This window comes from Passer domesticus, chromosome 1, assembly GCF_036417665.1.
Source record: "Passer domesticus isolate bPasDom1 chromosome 1, bPasDom1.hap1, whole genome shotgun sequence".
Taxonomy (NCBI): Eukaryota; Metazoa; Chordata; class Aves; order Passeriformes; family Passeridae; genus Passer; species Passer domesticus.
In genome coordinates, this window is record NC_087474.1 from 19,744,379 (window position 1) to 19,768,329 (window position 23,951).

The following is a 23,951-nucleotide window of genomic DNA, read 5'->3' on the forward strand; positions in this document are numbered from 1 at the left end:
CTGGGTTTTTTCAGCTGTACATACCAACTGGAGAAAGTTATAAAAACCTGAAAAGCTTTCTCAATATTTTCTAAGTAAAGCATTTCAATTTTTTTTCTTTTTAGAAAAACAATCTGAGATTAAATTTAATCTAACTTTACTTTAACAATTAACACTTTAATCTGGGGTGACCCAAAAGTGATTTTTTCACCTTTTCACCTTAGGAACTGAAAACATTTATTTATAGCATAAATCTAACTCAGTTTTCACTGTGAAGAGTTCAGCAGCTTTAAACAGGTTCCAAGATATGGACAGAACATTCTAAGTGCAACTCAGCACATTGCTACTGCCATAACTGGATTTTTAGAATGCCTCTTCAACCTTGATACTATTAAATGGGGTAGCTACACAGGTCTTAGGTGAAGTGCCACTCTCATTTCTTGTCCTGAGGTGTCCTCTGATAGAATGCAGTCAGTCAACTAAGAAAATTGTTCATCTGACCACAGCTGCAGAGGCCAAGATGCAATTGAGAGGAGGTTTTGGCACATTTCTTCAACTGCCAGTAACACGAGACAGCAGCGAGCAGTTTAAGCTAGGAGGATGACAGGAAAACAGAGTGGCAAAGGCTAAGTAGATTTTTTTTTTCTCAAAAGCAGCTGTAAACCTGTGAATATGCAATTGAAAGTATCACTGCCCACTTAAAAAGCATCATAGGAAGATCACACCATATATAGGTATAAATCATCTGTCATTTTCCTACTGACCTGTAGGTTGATTGTAGTATGAAAGTGCTTAAAAACAAGGTCAGGAAGCAATTGATAAGCAGGTTGTCACACTCTTTTTATTTCCATAAGGCATGTGCAGGAGTCAAAACAGAACATTAGCTGTGAATCCTGATTACAGTATGAAAAAAATGTTACTGGAAACATTACTTAATTTAAAAACAGGAAAGTAAGTGGCTGTAGAACTAATTCTGAAGACTAAGAAAATATTACAAAACATGCACCACATCAGTGAAATTAATTCAGAAATTAATTACCATTTGTATGGTGGCAAATAAACATATTTTTTTAAATAAGTCAACTCATCTAGGTTTGCGCCAGGCTAAAGAGTGAGGAATGAGAAAATTACTACTTCAAATTTGAAGATTACCTTTGGTTACCCCAGTGACTGTCACCTTATAGAATACAGAGCATATAGTCTGAGACACTTCTCAAGCTTGTCATTGTGTTGACACACTCAGGCTGCTGAGATGAGAGAATGATGTACCCAGCAAGCAGGTGGTTGTGGTAGGGCTTATTTCTGCAAGTAGCAAGACTCAATATTTGGTAGCAGTATTTTTGTTGAAGATGAAGAGCTAGGATTAGTCCTTCCCAGGCCTGAAAGAATCACAAGATTTTTTATTTGCTAGCATTTCTCATGGTATCTCTCTTTGACCAAAGGTTTTTCTTCTTTACCATTCTAGAGATGGAGGCTATGAAACTTCTCCTCCTCTTGGAAAATACTGTGGTACAGACCTGCCTCCCATTATAATCTCTCATGGTAACAAGCTGTGGATAAAGTTTGTGAGTGATGTGTTTGGCACAAGAAAGGGATTTTCAGCAGAGTGGGATGGTACCTCAGCAGGTAAAATGACTACATCAAGTATAAACTATTTTACACATCTTATTTTTGATATTTTTATTTAATTTCTCACCTTTTCCTCCTTATTTTTTCTGCTTCCAATATTCTAAAGTCTGTTTGCTAATTATACAGTGACATGTATGCATGTTGTTAAGAACAAAGATATTTCTTGATCCTTGGGCTTTGTTTTTTTACCACAGAAAAGAGCATACTATTCCCTAGATATAAAGTAGCTTCAATTTTCTCTTAGGTTTGGGAAAGCAGTAATTAAAAATTTAGTGAAGAGGTTTGTACTTTCTAATTCTTCTCTATCAGAAGCATCCTTCAAATTAGATAGTTAATACTTCTGTTTGCTATGGGCTGTCTTCTGCTTACAACATTGGTGGCTGGATGCAGATTTTTGGGGCATTAGTGAAGTGGTTCAGGACATGTGAAGGAGGACACCAGTGAGAATTGCACACACCAGGTTTAATTCTCTCCTCTTCTAGTTGTTAAATGTTGCTTTGCTTTCTCTGCTATTTTCAGGTTGTGGTGGGACTTTCATAACAGCTTCTGGAATCTTCATGTCTCCCAACTACCCTATGCCATATTACCACAATTCAGAGTGCTACTGGCTGCTCAAAGGAAACCGAGGAAGTCCATTTGAAATCCAGTTTGAGCAGTTCCATCTCGAGCATCACCCGAAGTGCAGCTTTGATTACCTCGCGGTAGGTGCCCTGGGACACTCTGCTCCACAGGAGGCACATGAGTATGCTGAATACAAAGGCCAGGAAAAACACAGGGCCTTGGTTTTCAAATGGTCCTAAGTGAACAGACTCAGAATAGGAAAGCTCCATGCTGATGTGCTCCTTCATCTCATGGAGGCATGAGAGGCAAGGTAGCAGTGTTTGTGTAGCTGCTGGTTAGAAAGGCATTTATGTCTAGATAGAAAGAATTTGATAAATAAAATAAGAATCTGTCTGTATGTTTTAAACTTTCTGTGTTTTGAACCAAGGCCTTAGTATGCTTTATTAGTAAGTTATGTGGAACAAAGCACAATGCTGTCAATAACCATATTGTTAATACCGAATTTCATTGGTATTTCATTGGAATTGTTGCATCAATTATTTGAATATTTCTAATGAAATTGAAATGGAGTTCTGTGTTCCCCTCTTGGTGACCAAGCCTCTAAAATCTCACTAGTATTCAGTTACTGGCTTCCTGTTTTTGCTTGTTTCTGAAATGCCTGCCAGGCTTCCTCTGAGCAGAAATAGAATTTAACCTCTTGTATACCCAGTAACATTTCCCTAAGCAGACATTTGTCAGGGGCAAATTAATCAGACTTGTAATGTCATGAGTTTTATTATCTTTTTTGGTTTTGGTTTGGTTTTTTTAGATATACGATGGCAACAGCAGCAATGCTAGACAGCTAGGTAAATTTTGTGGGGATCAGATACCACAAACCATCCATTCCAGTGGAGACAGCGTGTACATAAAACTAAGGACAGACAACAGTCTGCAAGGTGGAGGTTTCTTAGCCAAATACAAACAGGGTAAGTAAAGGAAGACGAGATGTTTCTACAGCTCATGTTGTCTGTGCAGCTGCTTGCAGCCCATGATCATACACATTTATCAGCACAGTAAAATCTGTAGAGCATACCAACAACCCAGTTTTCTATTCTGGTGCAGTTACAGAACAGAGAGATCTAAAAATTACCTACCCATTTACCTGTGATGGAGATTATCTCCTCCTTAGGAGAAAGCTAGTAAGGTGGCTCTATTTCTATTACCTGCACCAGTGGCATATGTCACTCCAGATTTACTAAGAATAACAAATGTTGGATGTCCATAACTGGGTAGATTTGACAGTTCTTGCTCTTTTGCTCCTTCAGGCTCCTGAATTTTTAAAAGAGAAGGCAGGTATAGCAAGATTCTCTGATTTTAGAGCTGCTTTTGAGGAAGGATGACAAAGGATAACTGAGTTTCTGTCAGCCAGACTGCATCATTGTGGGTGCTTGGGATAAATTAGACTATCGGGAATATTTTAAAAAGTTTCATTTTTAATATCTTGTGGTAAGGGTAATACTTTTCTTGCAAACATGGTTTTGTAAAATAGACCAGAAATATCAGAATAATAGCATTTGGAGAAAACATAAGAAGACACATGACAAAGTTATTTTATTCCCACTCATAATGTGAGTATAGTCCCAGTGTTTACTTTTCTCTTTATACACTTTATATTTTTTAACAGTTAAATGCACATTGGAAAATATGTAATTTTATCACATACAAAGTGATTTGCAAGCATCTTTGTGTCCTCTAAATATGACATGCCCAAGTGACAAGGATTGTTGTAGATTTATAGATGTGAAGTTGTCTTGGGTTTGGGCAATAGTAAATGGATTACAAAAAAACAGAGCTATTTTTCCATGTGTGACACGTGCAGTAATTACCTTAGAAGAGGTAGAAAGCCTTGGCTCCCTCATTCCTTACAGATATCACTACCATGTATTTTTCAGACTGCAATGTCAAGAGGATATATTGGAGAAGGTTCCCCCTGCCTTTCATTAATTAAACAGAAAGAGCACTTTCAGAGCACTCAGATGTAGAACCTGAGCTATCAGATAAAGTGATTTGCATTCATATTTAATTCCTGAAGATGCATCAGAGAAAGCTTTTAATGGCTTGCCCAAAAGCTAGAATTATGTAGGCAGTATGTTGTAAAATAAGGATGCTTAGATACCAGATACATTTACATGTACATGAAAGAAATTAAATGATTAATTGGAAAATGTTGCAAAGGAAAACACAGTATCAAGTTACCATTCAAAGGCACCTCTGTGCCTGATATGTTTCTAATAAAATCTCTTTGGCAGGGGGGAGCAGATTTTACCCATTTTGCATTCTTCAAAACCCATTTAGTGCTCTTTGTCCTGCCCTTTCAAAAAGTCATATGCTTCAGAGTAGCTTTGCAGGCAAGCTCCACTCCACTCCACCTGACCCTGACCTTCAGCTGTATCCCAAGCATTTTGAAGTATTGAAAAGACAGACCTTTAAATCGTTTGGTTAGAATTTAAAAAATGTGCAGGAGGTAGGTGTACTCTCCGTGGTGACAGACAATAGAACAGTCATGCAAGTGAATCTCAGCTATTTCTGCTGCTCAAACACTGCAGATTTGCTGCACAAACCAACTAGCCTGGTCTGCTCCCTGCCCCCTGCCCACTTGCCTGTGCATTAATTACACTGCTCTGCTCCCAATACACATTGTATGCTCTCTCCAGACAAGGGAATGCCCACACTGATATTTTTTTGCCTTTAGGGAAAGGTGGATACTGGAAAATGAGACTCACTGACCCAGTGCCATAATTGTAATTTTGTTCTTTATCTAGTTTAGTTTATTTTCATTTTTTCTGCACTTAAGGAAAGCTCTTATTATTCAAGGTGAGTCCAGTCCTTATGCTAGGATGCTATTGAATGTCTCACAAGGAAAATAATGGCTTCTTTTTAAAAATTTCATTATCACATTCTCTTCCTGGGGCTAGAAAGCCCAATGCTGGTAGTGTAATTTCCATTGGTTGCTTTATGCAGCGATCATAATTTTTTCCTAGTCAGCTGAAATAAACCACTTTTATTGATAAGTCAATATTTGTTGAGCACCTCCCCAAATTGTTTCAAATGACAGAGTACATTTTATGATTAGTTAAAAAAAATAGAAAATGTGTTTCATGAATACCCATGTATTCAGACTTAAAGAAGACTGCCCAAAAATATGTATGTTCAAAAATATGTACTGATGGGTCTGCAAGTGTCAGAAAAGAAGGTCATAATAATGCTGAAAGATACAAGTTTGAATAGCTGGAGTTTTGGCTGAAACATATACAATATATTTTCAAGAGGTCACCATTCTCTTTCTGCATGGCGTCTCTGATCTGAAAAAAAAAATTTCTCACATTGTAATGCTATCAGTAACTTCAATTAGTAATTTTTGAGATATTGGATTAATAACACTGAGCAAAATTATCTATAACCACTTTTTTTTTTCAGTTTGCCATGAAGTTCTGACTGTTAATCGTAGCCAAGGCATATTGGAAAGTTTAAATTATCCAAATAATTACCCATTAAGTGAGCACTGCAACTGGACTATCCAAACCACCAAGGGGAACACTCTCAACTATAGCTTCACAGCCTTTGATTTAGAAGATGGATCTGACTGTGATCGTGACTTCTTGAAGGTATGTGCCCAGATTCTAGGAACAAGAAAAATCAAGTCTTCAACAAAAATGAAAAATAATAAGATTGCAGAAGGGCAAGGGGAAATTTATCTTATCTAAATTTAACCATTAAAGCTTAAGTGTTAAATCCAAACTATTTAACCCTGTTTCCTCAGTGATGAGTAGGGAGTGAAGCATTGCTACCTCAAGACAAGTGTGTGCCTGTGAGAGCAGGAATCACTCTGCAGGTGCCTAGGTTTCTACAGTTTAACTTCCACCTTAGATTAGATGCACTGGCTTTTATGGGCAAAATGAGATGTCATTATTCTAGCTTCGTGCAAAGAAGGGAGAATCCTGAGATTAGTCAATGGATTGCAATAAGGCAGAGAGCCCAATTATTTTCCTCTTGTTTTTATCTGAGAAGGAATGAGGAATGTTCAAAAACTTTATAAATGTCTACATTTTTAAAGGGAGAGTTCCTGTGTCTCCTGTTCGTATTTTACATAATTCATCTGCATCTTTAAAGGGACTAAAAGAAAATGAATGCACCCACAAACAAAATGTGACATTTTTAGGCAAATGAAACCATAGAGTCAATCTAAAACCAAGTAACCTTTATTTTAATTTCTCAAAATTTTCTAGGAAAACTGAAAAGTTACTTCCTCTAAATTTTGTACTTAGTACTGTAGGATATAGAGGGTAGTAATGATCACTCTATACTGTGAATTATAATTTCCTGCCTACAATTTTGCTGTTTTGCTGGACTGATTCATCCTTCAGATCTCACCCTTGTACAGGATGCCAGCACGCAGCCCCTGTGCTCTACTTAGGGTTTTGCACAAGAGGAACTGTAATTTAGAGAAATCTCAGAGAAGACTGCTTACAGCCAGGGGGAGGACTATGGAATAGTACCTGTATTTCTGGGGATATTGACACCCAGGTATTGCAGAAGGTTCAGCAATAGACTGGTTGATGGCCTAATCTGTTCCTTCTAGATGTCCTCCCTCACTCCCTCTACCTCGTTACTATGGCAGCTTTCACAGCTCAAAATTAGTAGTAAATTGGCAAAAGTGATGTTCTTCCAGCTTTCCTCTGTTTGTGGCCAGGAATGGAAAGAAAGAATAGACATGTGAAGAAAACAAACAAGGGAGCATTGTATTGAGAACTAACTATTAAGCCCTGGTTTGTTTTTGTGAGGAGGCTGAAAAAGAAACATTGGAGCCAAGTGGAGAGGCCAGTGCTAGTCTCAAGATGCCCAAAGCCTTGACCCGTGGAAAGCAGGAGCCCTGCACACAGTAGCCAGCCTGTGAGGAGCAAGAAACTTGCCAGATTCACTATTGTAGTCATAAGTCAAGGGTGGAGGAATAGTGCCAGGGGCAAGGATCTGATCCAAAGCACTTAAAAGAACAGAAATAAAACATATTGGAGAGAGTAAGGAGACAGAAGCACTCTTTTGCTTAACAATTTTTCAGTGCTTTCAATCAAAGAAAATACAGACTGAAGGAGGTATAAAAAAGAGAAAACAAGGGAAAAATAAAGTCATGGAAGTGTGTTAAGGAGGCTTTTATTTGCAATTCATGTAACTTTACTTACAAATCTTTCTCCAAATGCCATTAAGAAATACCACTTGGAAAAGATGTTCTCATTGGGTTGTTGCATGCTGCACAAATATGTGCCATAGTGTAAAAAGAGAACAAGGTTGAACCAGCCAGGGAATTGAATAGTGTTTGCTCCCACCCTGCATCTTGCGAAAGGGGAACTTATTGGCAAGGCTGGGAATGTGCTGTGGTGTAGGGGAAAGGGGGAATCATCTGAAACAAGTGTACAGTTCACTATCGAAACAGAATGCAGATATTTGGGGCTTTTCTCTTTGAAATCCATGTGGAGTCTGACACTGTTGCAAATAGGAAAAAAAGGATGATTAAAAGAAACCTCATAGCCATTCAGCGAAACTAAATTACTTTTCTGCCACATGTCAATTTAGAGATTCCTTTATCTCAGCAAGGTCTGAGAGGGGAAATATCTGATGCTCTTGCTGAGTATAACAGAGACATAAACCTGTTCACTGTAGTCTAAGCAGGTGATGCAGGGACCAGAGTCCCTCACCATTTTCTTGAAGGAAATGGGAACCTGATGCTCAGACACTTTGCATGTAGCTACACTCATGAACCAGAGTGGCTGCTGGTGCTGATCAAGTGCTCTTTTCCCTGGGAGCTATTAAGGGTCCCTTCCCCCATCTTGTTTTGGGTTTGTGGCAGCAGCTCTCCCACCTCAGGCACTTACCTGAGCAGACAGCAACACTCTCTTTGTCTTCTTAGCTCTGTGGCAGCTCTGACAGTAGCAGCATGCTGCTCCGTGACAGCTAGCAGATGGTAGGCTCAGTGACAATATCTCCTCCTACTTGCTGGAAGGCTGGGGACAGGAAGGACAAGAGTTAGATGTTAGGTTGGATTAGCTGATGACCACAGCTGTAGTGGTGGAAGGAGTAAGGAAAAGTGGTATATGATGCAAGGACAAGACTAAATGTTGCAGAGGTGTTATGGCAGAAATATGACCCGCCTTAGCAAACTACAGTCAAGAAATGGCAGTTGCAAAAAACACCCCAGAAGTAGTAAAGCTGTTTTTAAAAGTTAGTGTGAGAAACAGATTTATGGACATGTGGACATATTTTTATAGTCTCAAACTAAAACTTTAATTTTTTTGAAGTCTTGCTGAATTCTGAAGGGAAAAATCATGGTGCTTGGTGGGGTGGGGACAACTAGACTGAGCAAGCTGTTTTCCTGAGTACTGCTGAACCTTACTTGCTGAACAAAATGCTTTTGGTCCCAGTCTTTATACTGGGAAAGGGCATGTTCCTCAGCTTTTTGTTTAATTATGGCTGACAATCTGACCCAAACCCACATAAAAAGAGCATTTTGCCTCATGACTAATTCAGTCAGATATACACAGTTAATTATCTATTTGCTCCCTGGCTTAGTCCACTTGTGAGTCAGAAGTTATACGTGTAATGTCAAAACCAAAATTTTCTACACATGGGTATTCCTAGTGATTTTCAGTTACCAAAGATATTATCATGCCATAGAGCAAATAACTGTTTCACATTAGGGGCAGGAAAAATATAGTCAGCTGTCCAGTGAGTACGAGTAAGTACAAGTACAGTGCATGGTTGTTCCAGACTGAAATTCAGTCACATCTGTGCAATAAGAAGTCAGCTGTGTATTGTGTTACCTATTTCCTTTTCTCTTTTGATCATGGGAGGCTTCTTGTCAGCTAGGCCACCATTCCACCATCTGGCAGGTGTTACTCATGGTGGGCACCATTCTCTTTCTGCAGGGAGCATTGGGTGACTCCAGCTTGGTCTGCTCTGGGCAGGACCTGCATCTCCACCACTTTAGCATATAAAACTATTTATACATCTGTCAAGTAGGAAGGAAAAAACTCTGTTCTTCTGACTTTAGGGCAATTCTCTGCCTCTGTGTGTAGGTGCCAGAAACTGAGAAGGGGCAATGTGGGAGGGAAGCAAAAGTGCAGGTTTCTATTATGTCAGTCTCTAGGATGAATATCATATGAGCACTTACCCAGCAAAGGAGCACTGTGCAGTGTTTCATGTCCTGTCAGAGGATGTTGGCTCATCACTGGTAATGCTCATAGGATGTGTGACATTTTGGAAGGAGTTTTGCAGTGAAGTTGCAAGAATATGAGATTAATTGCTTCTGATAAAGACATGTACAGAAGTGACAATAATAAGATACAAGACATATCAAATAGCAGAATGTTTACTGGTGATGCTACACTAACTGTAATTAGAGTGGATGGTCTTTAACTTATATTGCTTGCTGTGCCTTGGCTAAATAACCTGACATTCGTCTTTCTAGAGGAGTCATGGGGATGTAACTAGTGAGATACTGCAGGCAATGACATAGAAATGTCATTCTTTCCTCTACATGCATCAGATTATTAGCTGAACAAGCATATATTTAATTCCCCATCTTTAATGATGAATTACCTTCTTATTTGATATGGCAGAACATAATCTCTGGGGAGGCAAAGTAGGAAGTATATCATGGTTTTGCCCTGAAGATTAGAGTCCTGCTATAGAACTGACAAATACTCCTTCCTTATAGAAGAAAAATATTATTTGAAAACCACTGATCATTGTGTCCTTCAGTGACAATGTCCCTCTATGTTCTTCTGCTGAGAAAGTACTACTGTCCCTTAATGTGCAGTCTGTTTAGCATCTGCTTTTATTAATTACAGGGATGTCATGGATTAGGAATTAAAGTCTCCAATTTAGTACTCCCACAAAAGCCATGCACTTCTCCCCTCTCCCCCTCCAACTGGAGGAACAAAAGGCAAAGATCAAGAGTTGAGATAAGAAAATTAAAAGTATCAGCAACAAGACTAATGACAGAGGGTATAAGAAAAGAAATTATTCATACAGGCAAAAAAGACCCCAAACTGTAACAGAAAATACCAGACAGCTCTCTCTGCCAGGTTTTCTAGGACAGAAGGAGCCCCTTCTTCCTGGCACTGTCCCCTGCCCCTGGCAATGAAATGACATGGTACAGAACAACCCCTGTGTCCTGGCCATGCCCCCTCCCACCTACTGCAAAAAATTAACCCTGTCCTGGCCAGAACCAGGACAAGAGCAGACCTTGCCCAGCCTTTTGCAAGATGCCAGCAGCCTGATAAACAGATAGAAAAATTGTGTCAGGCAGAAAGACAAATTTCAGAGCTCTCTGTCCAAGTTTCACCCCTTTGGTTTGTGCATCTACTGTCAGTGTTGGAATTGTCATTGGGTTAATGCAAAAGAACATCCTATGAGGGCAAACAACTGCCTGATAACAACAAATGCCTTTCTTCTGCTGCAAGCCAAGACAGAGTTCCACTTTGGACCAGAGCACTGCCTTGCTTGCTTACTGTCAGTGTGCTTAAGCAGCCCAGACTCTTTCAGCAACTGGGCTCAAAGTGGTTAAAATACCATTGCATGATTATATGAGGAATATTATCTAATGAATACAGTAATTAATATGGCATCTGCTCCTGAGAACTGTTTCATTTCCTTCTGGTGGTAGCAGGATATGTCTTTTTTCCCTCCTTTTTTAAACCACAGTAGCATTCCAGGGATGTACCATAATATCCTTTTTCTCCATCTGGGAATACTGCATTAGATAATTGTTGCTCACACTCATCTGGTCATCCTCTTTATTTATTAGCTTAACATAAAAATATCTTACCCTGTTTCTAGTTTTACTCCCTCTTTCAATTAGTAAATATGCTTAAACTATATTAGGAGATTACCATTATTACATTTTATTTATGAGTGTGTCTTTCTAAAGTGCTGCAGGAATTCCTCAAGCACAAGGAATGGCTTTTCTTATGGCCATGCATTAATTTACAAAATGTCACTGGTAGTATGTCTCCCTGGAGAAGCAGATGATGTATGAAATATACCCACCCAGGTCCTGTACCCAGACATCAAATCACAGCCTGCTGGCCATGCTGCAGCCATATCCATTAACATTTTATCAGGCAGCACAACAGCACATCCCTGAATTCCTTTAGGGGGTTATGGGCCTCCACAAGAAATCCTTCAGTGTAAGACTGTAAGGATAAAAGTGACAGTTCTCAGGTTTCTTTTCCAGGCTTCACCATTGTATACAATGACATATTAGTCCATGCACCGATTTTAAGTGAGAGATCTGGATATTTAAAAGGAGAGTGTCAGGCCAAAAAGCTGCCCACCCTAAACAGGACCAGTTCAGCACTCCAATTTTTTGGTTTTCTAATTGCTTGCATTGCCAGAATCAAAGTACACTTTGGCTCTGTTCTTTGAAAGGTTGCATAGAAGCAAAATTACAAATGCACACAAAACCCCCAACCCCTCACAACAGCTAAATTTGTAGTGATGACAGGGTTGCCTGGTGCCTACAGAAACCTCAGATGACAAGCACAAGTGAAGCCAGCACAGACTCCTCTTTTGGACTCTCAAAATGAGTCAGACCTTCATGGACTTGGCATTTTCCACACCCTGCCAGCTCACAGCAATGTGACTTAGTCTGTTCCTTCAGAAAAATGCATACTACAATGAAATGCCTGTGACATACCACCACATGATGGTAGTGTGCATGCCCCTTGTTGGAGAAAGAATATTTGAGACTTGTCTAGTTTCAGCTGGATTCTTGTTGCCTATGTTCTTCTTCTGTATGCTAGACTTTGCTGGAAAGCCTGGCCATTATCTGTGAGACTGTCTGTTTATCACACTCAGCACAGGCGTTGCATTAAAAAAGTTACATTGTGGCTGGAGAAACTCCATTTAAATCAGTCAAAGATTCCACTAATCAAAGGGAAAACCCCAGACAGCTCAGAAAAAACCACAGTGGACTTTGTGGAAGGTCATGTGCACCCCCTGAACTATTCCCATAAGCCAGTCTGAAAGCCTAAGAGGCAGGAATATTTCCCTTTTTTTCTGTCTCCATTTGCTGACACCAAGTAGCAACTCTCCCTAGTGTCCATAGAGATACATGATGCAAATTTTCTCAAATAAGGGGGAATTCCCAGAGCCCTTCCTGTCCTCTCTGGCCCTTTATGGTATCAGTGTGATGTTCCTTCCACTTACAGTTCAGTTCATCTGGGCTGGCAAAGCACAGGAGGAGAAGCAGAGCCCTGGGAACAAATCAGCAGCACTGCAAACTGCTCAGGCCACTCTGGGTTTTTCAGAGCAGGAACACTTCTCCACCCCCTTAGGCACAGCCCCTCCCTTTGTAGGGAGCTTTTCACACAGATTTCTGCTGAGGAGTAACTTTGGGAATATTATGGTCCCAAGCTTAAAAGCAGTCCTGTTCCCTCCACCAGGAGTGAATTCTCGTTGCAGAGGAACTGCCTCAATTTCTGCTTTGAGGACAGCAGTCACTCGACCAAAATAGCAACAGCTTCATCACCAGGAATGTGATCCCACTGCCACAAAGGCGTGGATCCCCAGGCAGTCCCTTGGTCAGCAAAAGCTGCAGAGACACTTTAGGGACCCATCTGGATTCTGTCCACCACAGCATGCTGGCTGGGAGGAGGTGCCTTCCCCATAGAGCTTTGGAGATTTAGAATGGCATGCTGAACAAATAATTTTTTGAGTGCAGACTTTGGGATGTATTGACTAGGTGGATGTCTCCTAGGCATTCCTTTCTTCAGCAGCAGTTATTTTCTACTCCTGTATCCAAAACAATTTTAAAATTTAATCCAAAGATACACCCTGCATTTCTTACATCTTTATAATTCATTAATCGCTAACAAAATACTGGTTTCATGTAATTGCAAGAAATAAACCTTCCCTAGAAAGATGGGAATTAATAGATATGACTGTAGTTAAAAGCTTTTGTTTTCTTTGAGAAGAAAGTAAGTGCTAATTCAAGAGGTGAAAAACTGTTTTATAAAAATCACTCCAGTGTAATGTGGACTTCAACCTAGCTCAAAATTTTCAAAGGGCTCCAATTATTTCAGGTTCAGGTTACAAGACAAAACATAGACTCACTTACTGTTAAAAAAAAATAGACATTTATTTCCATATGCTAGATAAGTCCCAGCAAGATTAACTAGTATGCCTCCATGTCTAAGTAATGTCTGATGTCAAATCCACTGTAGTATGGAATAAAATGGTTCATTAGTGAAAGTGTGTCATTGTGTGGTGACAAGAAATGTACATATGGTGGTCAGAGCAAGAACTTTTATCATAGTCATCTAGGACATAAACATATTTAAATAATCATATTAAAATATTAGTTAGAACGAGTTCTTAAGGAGGGGCTTTTTCTAGTGGCAATTGCAAACTCTTATCATCATCCAAGCACAAACATAACCTGATTTTGTTCTCCTGTTTGTGCAGAAGTGTCAAGGCTCTATGCAGTCAGTCACTCAAAGTCTTAAACTGCCTTTGTTTCTGTGAAACAATGTCATTGTGGTGCTCAGCTAGCACATTGGGCTACATCCTGGAGTTTTAATTTGTTTGGATTTTCCTCTGGCTGACAGACCTGCAGGTCCTTAAGTTTGCACTCTACCCTTCTGGAAGGAAATGTGTTGCTTGGAAATTGATTATTTTTGTTTGTGTTAATTCTTGTTTTAATCATTAATGGTGATCTCCCCTTAGAGTGCATTCTGTTACTTGGATGAGGATTATATTGTCTGGTTTTTGCTTCTTTTTGTTTTCCGGTAATATATTTGTGGCAATGCCATCGAAATTTCCTTTCCAGTATTTCTTTTCCTTTCATTTCCTTTCAGGAAGAGCTACTCAGAAACCTGTAATCATTGCCTCTGGTGTTTAGATCCAAACAATCCCATATCAGCTTTCCCACTTCTAAGAGGAAGGGGATACTTGCTTGTGTCAGACTGCCCTAAAGCTCTGAGCATGGGTGGGGCACTTATGGCTCTGACAGTTTGATCCAAGGCAATGCCTCCTTTCCTGAGTTCTGCAAATACAGCCCAGGATTGTTACTGCTGCTCCCTGTATAAAGGTTTTCTGACTTGTATTCTGACAAATAGTTTGTTTCAAGACTCAGTTGGAGACAATTATTATTATAATTGTTCATTATTATGATGAATTCATGACATCTGATGACAGTATTATTTACAGTACAATGAAAGAGAACTGTCAGTATTCATAGAATAGATTTTCCCCTAATAAAAACCAGAAAGTTTATTTTTGGAGACTATCACCTCTTGATCAAGACTATATGTTATTACTAACTAGTGTATATAAGCAGCTTTTTTCCAGAGCTGATTAGGCATGGGCTTTTCCTCTGCAATGTTTTTCCTAGTGAAAAAACCCCCATGCCTTTTCATAGAAATAACATTCTCCAGGAGAACACTGATATTTTGCCTTAATCCCTCCCCCTACCCCCTAGTTTTCTGCCAGGAAAACTGAACAGATGGAGTCTTACTACCAGTCTGAAAGGCTCACTTTTGCAAGACAGAGTAAGCTTGACAAGGCAGTCGGCTAGAAAATTGTCCCTACCTCAAGTATGTCCAAATGGAACACATTCCAAGGTTATTTCCCCCATTTTTATAGATCTTTATTTCTTCCAAGTAGAGGAAACCTCATTTTCCAATCAGCTCAGTCCTTGAGCCCCTGCTCCAGTTCTGGTAATGAGCATTTCTGTGACACAGGTCATGCCCTTTTGCTTTGCTCCTCCAAAGAGAAGCGAACAGCTGTGGCCTCCAGGGCATCATTATTGGTGTTAGTGACATTTTTCCAGGCTGAAGAGTCAGAAGAGCCAAAATGCAATACTGGTGACCATGGTGTCCCCCAGTAGAGCTACCCAAGCCAAACCCTTCCTGCAGTTTTTGCTAGTCCTGCTTCCCCAACCCTGTTCTAATGTACAGCAGATGGTTTTCAGCTGCCACTTCACTGTGGGGCAGTCACACAGCTTGATTCCTCCCTTAGAGAGCTGGTACCTCCCCTTTTTACCTTCATGTCAACCTATACACTTGCTCCTAGGGAGCCTGGTAAGGAGTTTCTTCTAACAGTTATTGAGCCATGCTAAATAATTCATTTGCATGTAGCCCATCCCTCCTGGACCCAGTGCTGGGGTGCAGGCTGGTGAAATGCAGCATTCTGTTTGCTGCTGGGCAATTGCTTTGCTAAAAAGGAGAGGCTAAGGATCTGAACGTGTGTTGTAGGTGTTTGCCTGTTTTGCTGGTTGAATTGTCTGCCAAAATCATTATGAAGCACTTGGATTTTCTGGTAGAGGCTAAAAGGTCTGAACAAATAAATAGATTACAAAACCAATATATACACACGAGGGGAACAAGCACTTTCTTCCCAATGGGGAGCTGGAAGGGACTCAAATTACCAGTTCCTGGAGTCACTATGGTGCAGGAGTGACTAATACACTGCTCCAAAATCCAATTGTCTTGCACAATCATAAGAAGTGTCTTGTCTCATATAGACTGCAGAAGAACCTTCCCTCTATTTGCAGCAGTTTAAGATAACACAGCTGACAAAGCAGGACCTGACACAAGAAACATTATCTCAGATATCAGCAGAGAAGTTATAACTCATGAGAGCTGTGTTCAGCTTCAGTTTCCCTTGCCTGTGTTTGTGTGAGAGCAAAAGGTGGTTTGAGAAGTTCAAAATGCCCTGTGAAAATGCACAGCTGTTCCCTTCATTTAGAAATGAAAGACAGCTCAAAAAACCCAGCTGTAATTCTAGCAGTCGTGGTTCTGCCTCTCTCAATGAGTTACAGCTGGCCAGGCACTCAAATTCCCTGTGAAATGCTGCTATGAACTCAAACCCACAGGGCAGCACGGCATGAAGGGATTGCCATAGTAACCATGCTTTGTGGCTAGAAAAACTGATGGACTGTTTTCAGAGGAAATGACATAGAAATGTGGTATTCTCTGTCTTAGATAAAAATAATACACTCTTGATGAATCAAACTGCAGGAGATGCATGAAGCTTTTTTGTTGTTTGGATTTGGAAGTTGCTATGTATGATTTAGTCCATCATTCTTTAGAATGGGGGTTTTCATTTGTAATCAATAGAGCTAACAGTACATTGTAAATATGTATCTTGACATAGTTTTAGCTACTATTCAGAGTGATCTCCATATTGATTCATTCTTCACCATTCATATTTTTCTGGTGTAAAATTTCCATGGCTTGAAGCCACAGAAATATGAGTAGCATACACCACAAATTTATCAAAGGAAGGACTATTAAAAAATCTAATTGGATTTGACATTATTTCATTTTTCTGAACTTATGCCTTCAAAGAATGCATAAAGCTCTCACCCTGGCTTGGAAGAAGGTCATAACTGTAATGCTGGGCATGGGACAGCTCATCTGTCTATCAGGTGTTACTTCAAATTTTATATGTGGAAACAATACAGATTGATAGTCAACATATTGCCATTTAATCTTTAGGACAATTTCATATTTATTTTCAAACATCTGATCACTACTAGAAATGTGTCTGCAATTAGAAACTTTCAGTCTTTTCTGATTTCACCAAGAGAAACCATACCAAATAGAGTGATAGTTCTCAATTAGCAATACATTTAGCTTGCTTTGAGCTTTTCATTGTATTAGACTGATGGTCACAAGTCATTAAATAGGCCAGGGAATATTATCATAGAATTGTTCCTGCAATTTGGCCCTAACTTCTGGCAGAACTAACTCCAATTTTATTTTTTTAATTTAAAAAAAATTAAAAAACAAACAAAACAAACAAAAAACAACAACAAAAAACAAAAACAAAACAAAAAAAAACCAACAAAAAAACCCCAAACAAACAAACAAACAAAAAAACCAAAACAAAAAAACCCCACAAAAAACCCAAAAAAACCCCAAAACCAACCAACCAAACAAAACCATTTCAACTGGACTGTCTGCTAGAGGACTTGAAACCATTCAAGTTGATTTATTTGCCCCAAATCTGCTTAAAATAAGTAATGAGATTTCTGAAGATTCTGCAAGACCAGCATCTTTAACAGAAAGCCTGGGGGTTAATGACTTAATGACTTATATGCAAGTCTGCCAGAAAATATGCATGAAAATTAGTAGCTAGCATGGTCAATCAATATTTGCTGAAATGTATTTCCATAGTATGAGTTATATGTACTGAACGTAGCAGAATTCTGAGTGGAATCAAAGATATTTGGAAAAGATATTTGAATGGAGAGAAAAGATAAATAAACCTTTGCTGTTTTTCTAGAGATCCTAGATTTTATTCTTTGCACAGAGACAACTTTACGGTAATGGCTTCAGAAAAGAGAAAAGTTTTCGTTGAAATTCTGTAAGGAAGCATGCCAAAAATGCACAATGAGAATGTTCAGACATGGTTTCTGTGCCAGTAATTTGCTGGGTTGTGTTAGGAAGATATGCTTTGTAAGACAAAAGATCAGATGAACTGTCACAAAATAATAATAAAGGACAAGGGTTCCTGTTTTCCTAGACCTTAAGAATCATAGTAACCAAGGTAGAAATAATAAAGCAAGTCCTAACTTGAAAATGACCAGCCATCTGATACTGTAAACCAAAGGCAATCTAGCTAAAGTGTTTCATTTTTACTAGCTTTGTAAAAAATTACATTCCTCATGCCTGAAAAATGACACTGGGGTATGGGGTATTTGGTGAGAACACAGAGGTATGTTCAGTGTGATTTGCTGGATTTGAAAAAACTTCCAAAACTAGAATTTGAAATACCATTTAAACCTGTCTGGAGACAACAAATGTAAAGTTCAAAATCTCTAAGCATCTACTATCACCCCATCAAAATATGTATTAAGTGTTTTCATTTAATTGTGAGTATATGACTGCCTTCAGACATCATTTAAATATTTAAATACAGAAATATTTCAATAGCAGTTTGTTGTTTTGATTGTTTGGTTGATTTTGGATTTGTTTTAAGAGTGGCAATGTTTTAAGAGTGGGATGAAGGATTCCTCAGCTGTGTTTAGAGAACAGAAAGGTTTTCGGGCTGGCTATATCTGACTGATCATTGATTGTCAAAATACTGGCACATAGAGTATGACAAGAAAATCAAATTTCACTAGCATGGCTCAGTCCAGTTTTCTTCCAAAGGAGGAAGGCTTTAGCATGAGATTATGAAGCCATAAATAACACATATGAAATTTCCTTGTGTTTTTGAAGATTTGCTTTACTTTGGGTTTTCAGTATGTCCTTACTACTCTGGGAGGCCATCGTGATGTTGATTGCTTGATTTTCTCCATCAGAAGCCCAGGCAGTCCTCATATCACCTGGCTGCAGCATTAAACAGATGAAGATGTAAACAGAGTTGTCACCAAGGGGTTTGGAGGCACTCAGCGTGTTAGGTGCATGGGCAAATCAGACCCATGACATCCTCTTTTTCTTTCTATTTCGGTTCATTGCCACTTGCCCTTTATCTTCTTCCCCAGCAACCCCCAATACACACCAAAACAGAAACAGCAAACCCTTCCTACTGCACACAGTGTGCAGCCAGGTTTAAAGACATATTGACATTGTATTTACTCATCATTTTGCCCAAATCTTTCCACACTCCCTGGGCTCATATTGCTGTGCAAGGGTGGCCAGTGGGAGAAGTGTCACTGGTTTGGTTTGGTTTTTTTTTTTAATCCTGTACAAGACATTGAGAAGCTGATTAACTGGGGAACTTCTTTTTACTCATTAGTATTTTTTTTAAATTTAATTTCAGCTCTATGATGGGCCTGATGCATATTCCAACCTGATAGGCACCTTCTGTGGACAGTCTCTTCCACTGGCAGGGAGCACTACAGGGACCAGCCTTCATGTGGAGTTTTACTCAGATGGACTGAATGCTAGAAGTGGGTTCCAGATGCTATGGCATGTTGATGGTAAGTGAGCCAGGTTTCCTCTGGGAAAATTTCCTTCCCTGGATGTGTAATGGAGTTCCAGCTTATGCCCTTCTATGCCATCTAAATAGAAATAACCCATTGCAGCTCTAAATCCATTGCATTTCCTCATAATTCTACACATACTTTCCCAGTGGATGTTTCTGCACATGTACACCATCAAAGATCAGCTGATTAGAGATTGAGAGCTATTACTGAAATATGCTTTCATTTCCAGGAGTAGGCACAGGGATGAGGGGTGTGTCCAGAATTTCTGTAATGAGCAGGAGACAGATGCTGTCACGGGTAACTGTGAGTGACTTGAGCTTTTTAAGGGGAGCATTCAGCCCTTAGTTTTCCCAATTTCTATAGACTTCTGTTTTTTGTGCAGGCTTCTCTCAAGTTTAATTTAGTGGTACTTGCTTTCTGTGGTAGTGTCCACTTGCAGCTGCCCTGCCCCATTTCTCTGCATGAAATAACATTGACCAGGATGTGCATGGGGTGTCTGTGCTGTTGTTCTTGCATGTCATGAAAACTGTCACAGGCCTTATTAAACAGATGCCAGCGAACTATAAACAAATCTGTTAAAGCTTGTAAAACAGCAAACTACGTTTGCAGTTTCTTCATGCATCTTTTTTCACTCTGCTTATTTAACAGCAGTTGTGTACTGTGACATGGTTGAATCGTGTGCCATTGTACATCCTGCCAAAGGGGTTCCAGCCTTGAAAATAATTAAGTTGCCCCAGTTGCCCTGTCTGTCTCATCAGTCAGCAGCATTCAGGTTTGACTGCATTTGAAGCAGATGAATAGGCTGCAGGGGCCCTACTGCAGGTTGCTGAGGTGCAAGGCTGCTGAACACGGTTTGGATGGCCGCTCCTTGCTCTATCACACACTGCTGGAGCTTGCAGGCTCCCAAGGGACTCTGGCAGCACAGAGGTGCCTTGCATTCAGTGGGGAATGAGGGAGCATTTCTGGGTAGGGGAGGGACACACGCTGGGAGTGGGACGTGTAGCAGGAGCCAGCAGGGGAAGGGCCCCAGCACAAAGGTGCCTTCTTGTGCTTTGGGCTGACGTCATTCTGGAGCTGCACAAAAGAAGAAAAAGCAGAGGCTTTTATGCACAGCCAGATGACATCAGTTCCATACAGTAGCCATGGTGCTGGGTTAACTTGCTTTTCTAAAGATCTCAAAGCTTTCCAGAATCTGCCTGCATGGTAAACACTCTTGTGCTTTCCCACCCCTCTGCAGTCCTTTGCTGCACTGACATTCATTTCTCTGTCAGGCAGCACTGCCCTTCTGTTAATTCCCGTACACGGAGCTCCACCCTGATGCTGCACGGGGCCCAGACTGCTAATATGAGCTGTGTCTGAACACAGACCAGGATCTGTGGGGTCAGATAGACCTGGCTCTCAGGGAATGTCATTGCTGGCTCAGAACGTCACAGCTGTGACTTCTGACAGCTTGCAATGTGAGTGCAAGTTCCTCCAGAGCTGGCCACAGTTGTCATCTTTTTGTTCATTCCAAAAATTTCTTTTTCTGTTCTCTGTTGGTGTCATGCAAAAATGCAGCTATTCCTCTTACTCTTGGTGGCTACATTGCCTGGTAGCCCTAGAGTAACTAAATTAGATATGTCCCTGTGGCTGAGGTACCATATTTACCTCTCCCTTCTGAGAGTCTTTCAAGTTCATAAAAAAATTTACTGGAAAAATTCTCCTTGTCTAGGGGAACTGATCAGGAGATGCAGCCTTTGAGTTGGGTATTTCAGAGTGAAGCATTTGGATCCCTTCTTCCCTGAGGGCAAATTCCTAGGGCAGTCTACATCCAGATCTGGTAACATCTCACCTGACAAGAAAATAACAGAGCTACATATATTGCTGAGAGAAGGACTTTTATTTCTGCTCAAGTGACAAATGTGTGCTCTAGAGTTCAAGCTGCTGTGAACTATTTTTCAGGCTGTCCGTGTGCTCCTTAACTGGCAGTTGTGAAGCCTCTATGAGATATATATCAAGGAGATTCACATGTTTTGATGGCAAAGAGAGCAGCACTTATATTTTCCATGTGTCTGATAGAGTTTGCTTCAGATACTCTTCCCAGCAGCTTTTTCACTGTTGTGAGGTGGTCAAAAAAAGACAAAAGCTTACCTCATTTTTAGCTGATCTGAATAGCCCCTCCTGCCATAAATGAAACAAAACTGTTTTGATTTAAAACATTTTCATCTGATCTTTCCAGCTGCTGAGGAAACCTACTTTAAAAAGTGCATTATTTGAAAACCTAAAGTCTTTTGCAAAGACTAATCTTAAGAGAAGGCTGTTATTTATGCTTAAAAGTGTCCTATGTAATTTTAACTTGGATAGAAAGTTCTAGTGCAGAGAACTAAATTTAAAAATTATTTTGGTTCTGAAATAACATTGTTTATCTAAGGGAGTTTCATTGATGAGGATGGATTTAGAAATTATTTGGCTAAATCACTAATGTTTTCTTCTGCAGTCAAGACCTCAAAAGGATTATATGCCAGTGGAAAGCTTGAATCTGCAAGGTGCTTATTCTACTTTCACTCTGTTTTAGGAAGTTTAATATTGGCAAATATATATGGGACATATATTGGCCCTTTGAGAAAGAACAAACTTGTGCTAACAGTCTGGATATTGCAAAGATGGAATGCCAATCAAATTGCTTTCCCTAAAAAAAATCAGGAGGCCAAGAGGGCAAAGGTGTCTCAGTGCAAAATTACACCAGTGACAACTGTCATATCTGAGGAGACACATATTTCCTACACCAGTCACTTACCTTATTAAGCAATGTGCATGTAGGACCTCACTGCTTCATAGATACATCTGCATTGCATTGGAAGCTCACTCATTTGGCTGCTTCATTGTCAATAGACCTTTTAAGTTTAATTGTCTCTTCTAAGCATTTCTCAGTCCGAATTTGCACCAATGATTCTGCTTTCTGTTCCACAGTGTCAGTATATGTGTCAGGTCAAATGTTAAAAGTTTGTTAGTTCTTCAGAGAAGCACTACAGAAACAGAGGTTGGATGAAGATGCAGAAGCCATGCTCTGGAGACATTTTTCAGGCATCCATTAGGATTGCTGAACAGAATATCACCCTGCAGGTCAGCAAGGAAAATGAGGTCCAGATTTTCTAAGCCTGACTCACAGCTTTGTTGTTTATTTCTTGTGTAAGCTTTAACAAATTGCCATTTTTTTTCAGTTTCCAAAAATAGCTATTCCTTTTCAGTGTCTTTCTGTCACATTAAGTCTAAGGATGAACAAGGTCTGCAATTAACAAATCAGAAAGCAGAGAAAAACCCAAAACATATCTCACTTGAATTTTTACTCTCTTGCATAAACCCTTATCACATAAATTATTCTACTTCATCCATTGGATAATATTCTATAACCAAACCTACCCAAGAGAGCAAAAGTTTTCAGAATCAAATCCAAATTATACTTCACACAAGTATTATTATAGTACAGGCAAATGTTTATAGTACATGCTCCTTGCAGTTAGAGTCAGCTTATGCTTACTGAAAAGTTTCACCATGAGTACCACAACTGGAAAATTCTGTTTCCTTTCATTTCCCTAAATTTGGTTTTGCAGGAACAGTGCCAGTTCTCTTTAACCTTTATGGATGGGATTTTTCTAACATGTGGCTAAAAACACACCCGTGAATAAATCTGAAAACCTAGCAAATAATAGAGTTTCCACAGATTACAACATTTCTGTTCAGCTGTAATTATTTATGAGAATAGGGATTCTTCTTTGGTTAATGAACACCATCTGCTAACCAGACAGGCAGTAATATGGAAAGATCTGTAAGTCATTGCTTGCACAATCTTCAATGAATACGTAAATTTTAGTCAGAGTAAAGCAAAACCACCAAATATATGTTTCCTAAGTTTTGTGTTTGTTGTCTGATTTCCTAGCAACTAACACCAGAGTAGGTAGTAGTTTTCAGCATTTTCAGGGGAATTCCAGGACCTTTACACTACTAAAAGAGTACCTCCCCTTTCTTATTTTTTTTCCTCTGTTTAACTGCAGGGCTGAAATGTCCAAAATTACTGCAAGGAGGTTGGCACAAACTGATCATATGCTGTATGCTTACAGTTCAGCTGCAAGCAACTTTTCCACAGTGCAGCTGTCTGCATTTCACAGCACACAGCAAGACCATGTATTTCTGTGCTGAGGAAAACTTTTAAAGATGTTTCACTAGGAGCAGAATGACTTGGTATTAATCACCATTATTTCAGTGATAGATGAAGTAATGCTGCTATTTTTACCTTTTGCTTCTGCATTTTTATTTATCCCTAAAGATCAATGTTTTTTACTTTATTGCTATAAACAGCAAAAATTCAATTTTTTTCAGTAGAATCAAAATTTTATTTGATGTTTGCATACAAACACAAACATTGGGAGAAGGTTTGTATTCATGTAATTTTGTAATCAAAGTTTCATAAGCATTTCCAAAGGTTCATTATTTGAGTTTTCTCATTTTGGCATTGTAGAACAATTGTACAAGTGAGCAAGTGAGTTTAAATTGGGAACATATGTTTTAATCTCTTAAGTATTTACGTAAATATTTTTAAAAATTCAACTAGCATCTGTATTTTCAGCAAATTGACACTTACCTCATCCTTATAAAGAACAGAAACACCATGCACCAGACTTCCTGGCAGTTGGCCAGAGACATCAGAGATAGTGCTTCTGCTCTGATGCGGAGGTTTCTTGTGGCATATGCTGGTCAGTCAAAAAAATTCAGGTGTGAAGTTCACATATTTGCAAAGACCAGTGAGCTCTTTTTTCTACTATTAGTCAGTGAG

The 23,951-nt window shown here is 39.5% G+C and overlaps 1 protein-coding gene across 3 annotated transcripts in view; it reads left to right on the forward strand.

Moving 5' to 3' along the window:
- CUBN (cubilin) overlaps positions 1 to 23,951 on the forward strand; it is a 143,988-nt gene that overhangs the window by 38,185 nt on the left and 81,852 nt on the right. For all 3 annotated transcript variants that reach the window (XM_064408815.1, XM_064408805.1, XM_064408824.1), the window contains exons 24-28: positions 1,445 to 1,605; positions 2,128 to 2,309; positions 2,978 to 3,134; positions 5,626 to 5,813; positions 18,976 to 19,135. In XM_064408815.1, coding sequence (XP_064264885.1) covers positions 1,445 to 1,605; positions 2,128 to 2,309; positions 2,978 to 3,134; positions 5,626 to 5,813; positions 18,976 to 19,135 — 848 coding nt within the window. The remainder of the gene's footprint in view (positions 1 to 1,444; positions 1,606 to 2,127; positions 2,310 to 2,977; positions 3,135 to 5,625; positions 5,814 to 18,975; positions 19,136 to 23,951) is intronic.